The sequence below is a fragment of the Quercus robur genome, chromosome 8 (genome assembly GCF_932294415.1).
Source record: "Quercus robur chromosome 8, dhQueRobu3.1, whole genome shotgun sequence".
NCBI classification, from domain to species: domain Eukaryota; kingdom Viridiplantae; phylum Streptophyta; class Magnoliopsida; order Fagales; family Fagaceae; genus Quercus; species Quercus robur.
Genome location: NC_065541.1, coordinates 8414588 through 8423426, shown reverse-complemented (window position 1 = coordinate 8423426; position 8839 = coordinate 8414588). Strand labels below are relative to the sequence as shown.

The following is an 8839-nucleotide window of genomic DNA, read 5'->3' as shown; positions in this document are numbered from 1 at the left end:
ATTAAATCAGCTCTCTCCCACCATAAATACTGTGTTTGGTTTTTCAAGTGTTAAAACTATGAGTGACTTTTAGAACTATTTAATTGAACCATCAAATCGAGAACTAAGTCGCAATTTATAGCTCAATTCACAACGAATATTAGAATTGCAACTATAAATTTACAGTTTACAACGTGACCATGTCTTTCCAAAAAGAAGAAGAAAAAGAAGAACGGGGGACCTAGAGATCTGCAGAAGATCAAAAACACATCCCGAAATATCTCAGTGAGATGTGGGAAAACTGCTATTACGGTTCTTCAAAGACATGCAAAAAGCGGAGAACGCCCCTTTCATTTCATCTGGAAGAGGGAGCTGAAGTTGAAGGGGAAGTGCCAAAGATGGATGTACGTGATAATGCTCACTTTTCTTTCTCAATGAAAATGGTTCCGCAAGTGCTGGCTGCTGCTTGTTAAGCCCTTCAAGGACAAATGAGAATGCACCAAATGTGAGGCAGCTTTGTAGAAGAGCTTGGGGAGCACCTGCAAAATCATTTAGAGTGGAAATAAGGCTCAATTACTACCATATACATAGCTATAGGAACTTCTATAGATTTGCATACGCTAAAGGCAATCAAATGAACACTAATCAATCATCTGTAGCTATGAAATTCCAAATTTTATGTTCAACAACAAAGACAATTCAAAATGGAGAAATTGGCAAGATGAGACATAGAAGGTTCATACAGAAACTGCCCTCCTCTACCCACAAAAGCCAAAGGAAAGGCACAATTCCAATCATTTAGAAAAGAGTGAGTTTTTAGCAACATGAATACATGAAAAGATACAAGATGGAATATAGCCAAATGTGCTTCATATAAGTATGATCCAAGACTCTTTCCAAAACCAAAATATGTTCCACGAAGGATTTTGGTGAGGTGGAAGGAGGCAGGGAAGGACCAGGTACTTGATACTGAATATCCAAGTTTTATACTCCCTCCGTCCCACTTTGTTTGTCCTCTATTCCATTTTGGAATGTCCCAAAATACTGTCCTGTTTCTAAAAATAAAAGTTATTAATATACTAATGTTCCTATTATACCCCTATTAATTTACTAATTCAATTTTTTGATAAATTTATTTAAGGGTAGTTTTGGAAATTTATACATTTTTAAAAGGTAGACAAGACAATAAATGATGTCCCCTTAAAAAGTTTGACTTTTCAAACAGGACAAACAAAGTGGGACGGAGGGAGTAGTTAACTTTATGTATTACTGGGATATTGGATACCTGGGAAACTTAGAGCAAGACCAGTGCAACATCCTGCCACTCCAGCATTAATAACTGCAGACAGAATAAATGATTAAAGAAAATATGAATGTATAAAACATTTGTGCAAGTTCTATGGTTAAGGTAACATACCATCATCTTTTCCCCGGAGCCTCTTCAAAATGCAGACAACCAAACTGTGTACTCCAGACAAAACTGCAAATGTCTGATAAGGACAAAGACAGAAAAAGGAAGCCTTAACATGCAGCATAAGTAACAACAAAAATAGAAAAGGCCTCAAAACATTCTATTCGGTTAATCAAAGTGCAGTAAACTTCTGGGATTTCGCACCTTTGCAGAAGATCCTGCCTCTCCAAAAGATCCTTTAAAGCCTTTCTTCTTAATCAATCCCGCACCTGGTACATAACACATATCCTTTGTATAAGTTAAAATTAGGACTTCTACTTGACATGTTTGGAGAATCACAAATTTCTTACTACATACAAAACCAATCATCAACGGAGTCTTGATCATTACAACAAAATACCATGAACCAATAAGGTTATCTGAATTCCCCATAACTATTTCTTATCTAACATCTTGCTAGTGGCTAGTGCATGCAAAAGAGGTCTTATCTAACATACTTAGTAGGCGCATAGCCCCACCAAACTTTCTAAAATTTTAAGTTGTGCCCTTATATTTCAGTTTCATATTACACCAATTATATAGGTTTCCACCCCCCACCACCCCCCCCCAAAAAAAAAAAAAAAAAAAAAATTTAAAGAATCTTCTTGTTTCCTATATGGCCCTCTTAATTTAGTTTAGTAGTCATAACTCATAATTGTTAGGAAACTTACAATTTACTCCCTTGTGGTCCTATTACCATTTAGTAGCACAAAAATTTTCAATTGCTATAATTTGCTAGGATGCACAGACACGGGTACAAGTACAATACAGCAAAATGAGCAATTTTTAATATATTATAATATGATATGCCCATTAGAAAACTGTTACGACACGTGTATGGCACTCCAAATGAAGTGTCCATGCATCCTAGATTAATTTGACCCCCTAAAGTTTGGATTAAAATGAAATCTTTAAGAGGTCTTTTGATGGTATCCTAACAATTTCTTTTTTGTCCTCCAAACCTTAGGAAGGTCCAATATAGCAATCAGAAGTTTGTGGACTAAACTGTGACAGGGCCAAATCAAAGGAGGGTAAATTGTAATTTCCCCTAAAAAAATTTTGACTTTGGCCCCCCCAATCTTTAAAGTCTAGTTCTGCCTCAGCCTGGAACCCTGTACTAGAGAGAGGTGTTGCTCGGAGTCCTGAATTTAGATCTCCATCAGGAACTTAACCACAATTTATGAAGTTGAGGGTGTGACAATATCACAAAATTTTCATTCCCCCCACCAAAAAAAAGTGGCCTCACAACGGATAATCCTGCAAACATCTCTACACTGAAGCACTCCTAGATCCATAGGTGCAACATAACCTCACAAATAAAAGTACCCAAAAAAAAAAAAAATTTCTTTCCCATCTAAGTACTAAATTTTCATTCACAATCCCCTCCATTTCTTTCCCCTACTGACATCAACTGGGTCTTTTTTTTCTTGATAACTTCAACACGACTAAAACTACTTTCCTTCACAATCCCTCCATTTCTCTCCCTGACTGGCATCAACTGGGTCTCTTTTTTTTTAATTCATAAGTTCACGTGTTCAACACAACGACTAAAACTACTTTCCTTCACAATTCCCTACATTTCTCTCCCCCACTGGCATCAACTGGGTCTTCTTCTTTTTTTGGATAAGTTCATCAGGTCATCTATAACAATCACTACAGCCTTAGTTCGCATAAAATTACGTCACTCCTCAATTTAACTCAAAGAAACTGAAACCATAATGCAACAATTTTAACATCTCAGGTATGTGTCTTAACAGTTAACACACTCAAATTTCACTTGGAAAGTTAAAACAAACCCTCTCCACCTTGCTTATGTACACTGCATAATCAAGCACACAACACTCCTATTTGTCAATCAAGCTCAATCACAGACTAGGAACTACACAAATATACAAAAAAAAAAAAAATTATTAATTAATCAAATTAACCATTTCCAATTCAATCACACCAGAGTAATTTTATTTCCCCCAATACTTAATTAACACATTTAATTTTCAAAAAAGAAAATTTATTTTCAAACATCCCCAACAAAATTTCCAAAACAAAAAAACAACAACAACAAGAATAATAATTCAATTATATATCAAACAAAAAAGAATATATTATATACATATATGTGTGTATGTATTAGAGAGAGAGAGAGAGAGAGAGAGAGAGAGGACCGTAGCCGAAGATGGAGCCCATGAAGGCGCCGCCGAGGGAGTCGCCGGCGAACCTCATGAGGCAGACGGCGGAGCCATTGGGAGTAGGGACTAATGCGTTTGAGGGATTAGGGTTAGGGTTCGGGTTTGGGTTGGTCTCGATTTCGGACTCGGAGTCGGGCTTTGGAGAATCCGTAGTCGCCATAGCTCTCTCTCCGTGTTTCGCTATCTAATTCCTCACAGTAGGAGAATATCGAATCTGATATTGTACAAAGTAGTAGTATCTTTTTCATATCTTTATAAACGACGTCGTCGTCTCTTATACTAACATAGGCTGTAAATAACTGCTATATGAAAATATTCGGCTTTTTTTTTTTTTTGGGTAAATAACTAAATCTAAAGTTTTAGCTTGATTATTAAATGAGTAAAGCTCAAATATAATAATAATGTATTCGTGTATATAGGATAAAGTTTCTTGTTTTCAAATAAGAGATTTGTGATTAATATCTTGATTATATCGAGAATCGAGTAGTAACTTGAAATATGAAGTAGACACTGTAATTTAAACAAATTTATGAGAGTAATATTGAATTGGGTAAATTTATTTATAAGATATATCAAAATATTATTTATTGATGGTATATGTAGTTCATTTGGTGCTAAAAAATTACATATATATATTTTAATAATATAAAGTTAGTGAATTTAATTTTTATAAGTTTATAAACAAAAATCATTCTATATAATTAAATCAAATAATATTATTTCAACTATCAGTTATTTATTAAATTATTTTAAAATGATTAAAATGTTTTGTTGTACTTTATATTGAAAAAATAATAAATTGATTGAATAGCTCATGAATAAGCTCGACAAGAAAATAAACCAAGCTTGAATATGTAATGTAATTTGTTGATGAGCTCGAACTTGGCTCATGTTTGGAATAAAATGAATGAACAATTCTAAACCTTTACTACCCAATTCAACTTGATTTGTTTACAACCTTCCATTGGATTGAGTTACTTTAGACTTCAAAGTAATCATCATGTGAGGCGTGGCTTGGGTTTTAGTAGAGTAATTTATTTATAAATGTGAAAAGGTGTTACAAAAGCAGGGATGGTAAAAATTCTCCATTCCATCCCACTTGACCCACTTTTCTTGCTGTGAACGAATTTTGATTGTCTAAGCCGTTTGGTCCCACTCCAACTTTTTTTTTTTGAGGATGAACCATATTAATATTATTATTCAAAAGTGGCTAAGTCAGCCTGAACAACATGATGAATGTCTGGTGGTACATCTTCCATCCAGACAGTTAGATCTTGCTCCCTAATAGCCCGTCTTGCCAAAGCATGGGCGACAGTATTCCTTGACGACATACATGAGAAAAACCAACAAAGTGAAAAGAAGTTGACAAACTTATGACATCCTGAAGTAGATGACCATGTAAGGCCCGGGATGGAGTAGCATCGTTGAGCTCCCTGCATATGGTTTCTGAATCTCCTTCAAAGATGGCTTTAGTTATTCCAAGTTCAAGTGCAAATTCCGTTTGGTCCCACTCCAACTTGAATGTGTATATAATTAATATGTGTGTGTTATTTATACATATTTTATTTATAACTTTTTTTTTGGTATATATCCTATTACCATCTAAGACACTTGATTTCTCACTCGCGGCACTTTCTTGACTATCCTTTTCCTTTTTATTTAATTTCTATCTCATTAACGTCACCTAATTCATAAATGATGAAATATCTCCAACCCATCCACCACCAACTTACCTTACATGGGGAACCCGTTATTGACTCTAACCTTGTGATAATTGTGGTACAACATCGACCTCCACGGCTTCCACTCATTGTCAGATTCGGATTTTTTTTTCTTCAGATTTGGGTGATGGGGCTTTTAGTTATGTATTGCAATGGATTATTTATTTGATATTGGTTTTGTGAAGGCTTGATAATTGTGGTACAACATCGACCTCCACGGCTTCCACTCATTGTCAGATTCGGATTTTTTTTTCTTCAGATTTGGGTGATGGGGCTTTTAGTTATGTATTGCAATGGATTATTTATTTGATATTGGTTTTGTGAAGGCTTGTGGTGGATTTCTGCTGCTGGTGGTTGGTTGTGCTTCTCGTGGGGTGGGGTTGGAGAGAGAGAGAGAGAGAGAGAGAGAGAGAGACGTTTGGTACACTGAATGAGAATTATAATATGAATTGTAATCTTTATTACTAGGAATAAAATGTGTTATAATGTAAAAACTAAACATATTCATAGGTTTGATTGTGAGCTATAACATTAGAATAAAACTTAAGATTTATTTTAGGAAATATCTTACTCATGCAATTATATCTCCTTAAAAATTGTTATTTTTTAAATTTAAGAGAGATATGTGTTATTTTTTATGATTTTTTATTTTTATAATTATTAGATGTATATGGAAAGTTTGTTTATTTGGAAATATATTAAGTTTTGAAATTATTGCACTTACTGAAGAATATTTATTTCTAATTTTGAAGAATAACTAGTTTGAAGAATAACTATTTGCAAACGTATCAAAAGATACGTTTGGTACACTGAATGAGAATTACAACAGGAATTGTAATCTTTATTACTAGGAATAAAATGTGTTATAATGTAAAAACTAAACATATTCATAAGTTTGGTTGTGAGTTATAACATTAGAATAAAACTTAAGATTTATTTTAGGAAATATCTTACTTATGCAATTATATCTCCTTAAAAATTGTTATTTTTTAAATTTAAGAGAGATATGTTTTATTTTTTATGATTTTTTATTTTTATAATTCTTAGATGTATATGGAAAGTTTGTTTATTTGGAAATATATTAAGTTTTGAAATTATTGCACTTACTGAAAAATATTTATTTCTAATTTTGAAGAATAACTATATATTCATAAGGAATAACTATTCCTTGTAATAAAAATATAACTAAACTAAAAAATAGTTAAACCATAGGAATAGTTAAAGCAAATGTTGATGGAGTTGTGTTCAAGGAGCAACTTACTGCTGGCTTGGGTGTGATTATTCGTGATGCTAATGGTTAGGTTGTTGGTGCCTTAAGTCAGCAGATATATGCTCCATTAGGCGCTCTTGAAGCTGAAGCTAAGGCGATAGAAGCTACTGTGATGTTTGCAAGGGATGTTGGAATTCAAGAGATCATTTTCGAAGGGGACTCACTACAAGTATACAATTTTCTTAAAGGAGGCTCCTTAGTCCCACCTGCTGTTGCTAATGTGTTGGAAGGCATTCTCTATCATCTTCAAGCTTTTCGTTCTTTTGATTTTTCTCACATAAAAAGGGTAGGCAATAGGCCAGCCCATCTTCTAGCTCATCATGCTAAGTCTATAGTTGATTTTGAGGCATGGGTTGAAGAAACCCCCAGTTTTTTAGAAGCTGCTTTGGCCTCTGATGTAATTGCTTGCAGCACTTAAGTTTTATTAATGTTATGCAGTAATATTCCCAATAAAAAAAAAAAAAAACTATTACATTACAGTACCTATTACTGTTTACCAAACATGCATTAATTGGAGTCCAATTTTACGTCATTTATCCTAGATTATTTATTAATTTTGGTGCTATGTGGAGACCATAAATATCCATCAAGGTGTCTATTGATTATAAATTACGTATGTATTTATTTGCTGGACAGACTCTTAATTTACTCTTATTATTAATCTTAATGACTCTCTCTCTCTCTTCTTTTTTTTGGCTCTTCCCCTTCTCAACTAAACAACCCTTCCTTTCTTCAATTCTTCCGCTCAGTCGCCTCTACCCCTAAAACTAGACATGGCAAAACGGGCGGGTCGGGTCGGGTTCGGGTCGGGTCAACCGGGTCACGGGTCAAACGGGTCACGGGTCATTTTAAGCGGGTTGAAATCGGGTTCGGGTCAATCGGGTTGCGGGTCGGGTCGGGTTGAACCGTATTTTTCACATGAAATTTTTTATTTTTTTATTTTTTTTATAAAGAAAACAATATGTATTTGCCATTTGGATAGTTATGCAACATATTACTTGATCTAAAATGCATTATTTTGAATTCACTACTTATATCAAGAATAAACTCAGTTAAACTTATTAATATTTATTCAATAATTTTAAAATTATACAAATCCTAACATTGCTATCTAAAACAAAACAACACAAAGATAAGTAAAACAAATATACAAGTTTTATTTTTACACAATATCAACATTCCAAAAAAAAAAAATTACAAATGACTTATTGGATAACTCATTTGATAAAGAATAAAAACATATATGAAAGTTACAATTTAAAAAATTAATTTTATAATCTATTATCAATTGTGGTTGACACTCTATTTCAATTTGAGATATACATTAAAGTTTGATTGCTTACTTATTTATACCTAGTCTCTTTTATGAAGATCATATCATTGTTAAGCAGAGCACACTCTAGGAAATATCATAATTTATTTTGAAAAGCTGTTTATTTTGAACATAAATTGTTAAAAAAAAGATCTAAGCATTCATAATTTATGCTAATTTGATACTTTGGTTTTACTATTTTCACACTTGTGAATGTGTCTCACACATATCTACAATTTTAAATATGTTTTTAACTTTATTGTAACTAGATTATCTTAGCATGTACTTTGCTATTTGATATCTAAAAATCTTTACTCATTACAGAATGCTCAACCATTTATTTTTCAATTAATTTGCATGCAGTTATGTAAATGTATCAATTGTTTCCTTAAAACTCATAATAAACAATTAAACTAATATTGTCTTAATTTCACTATTTTTTTTACCCAAAAAAAAAAAGTTTTAAAAAAATGGTTCGGGTTCGGGTTCGAGTCGCGGGTCGGGTCGGGTTGACCCGCGCAAAACACGGGTAGGGTCACGGGTCAACCCGTTTTTGCTTCGGGTCAAAAAAATCGGATTCGGGTCGGGTCAAAAAATTCTGACCCGTTTTGCCATGTCTACCTAAAACATCAAAGACTCACAACAACTACTAAATGAAAAAAAGAAGAAGAAGAGGTCTTTGTCTTTTGAAACAAGAACCACGTACAAAAGCAGACATAGACAACTCCACTTCCATTGGAGTTGCTCTCTTCTCCGGCAACGGTATTAACCCAGAGCAACAAGTCCATCCAAAAAGGTTACTCCTAAGAAAAGGTGAGTGAAAATTTTGTTCTTGAATTTTTTTTTTTTAGTTTTTCCATGATTGATGTTGCATGTTTATTTCCTGTTTGATAACAAGTTAGTATTTTTTTTCCTTCTCTT

The 8839-nt window shown here is 33.5% G+C and overlaps 1 protein-coding gene across 1 annotated transcript; it reads right to left on the bottom strand.

Moving 5' to 3' along the window:
• Window positions 1–63: 63 nt before the first annotated feature.
• On the bottom strand, window positions 64–3852 carry LOC126694443 (chloroplastic import inner membrane translocase subunit TIM22-2-like). The gene is made up of 5 exons (XM_050390707.1): window positions 3592–3852; window positions 1595–1659; window positions 1397–1469; window positions 1265–1318; window positions 64–518 (listed from the first exon to the last, which is right to left on the bottom strand). Exons 1-5 carry the CDS (start codon window positions 3773–3775, stop codon window positions 262–264), a joined length of 633 nt encoding a protein of 210 aa, XP_050246664.1. The 5' UTR covers window positions 3776–3852; the 3' UTR covers window positions 64–261.
• Between the last annotated feature and the right edge of the window lie 4987 nt (window positions 3853–8839).

Bases quoted from the DNA above. Each gene is read 5' to 3' on its own strand.
- LOC126694443 (XM_050390707.1), bottom strand. From the start codon at position 3,775: ATGGCGACTACGGATTCTCCAAAGCCCGACTCCGAGTCCGAAATCGAG. The intron at 1,470-1,594 runs GTGCGAAATCCC...TGTCCTTATCAG, and splicing joins AGGCAGGATCTTCTGCAAAG to ACATTTGCAGTTTTGTCTGG. The intron at 519-1,264 runs GTATCCAATATC...ATGATTTTGCAG, and splicing joins TCTTGCTCTAAGTTTCCCAG to GTGCTCCCCAAGCTCTTCTA.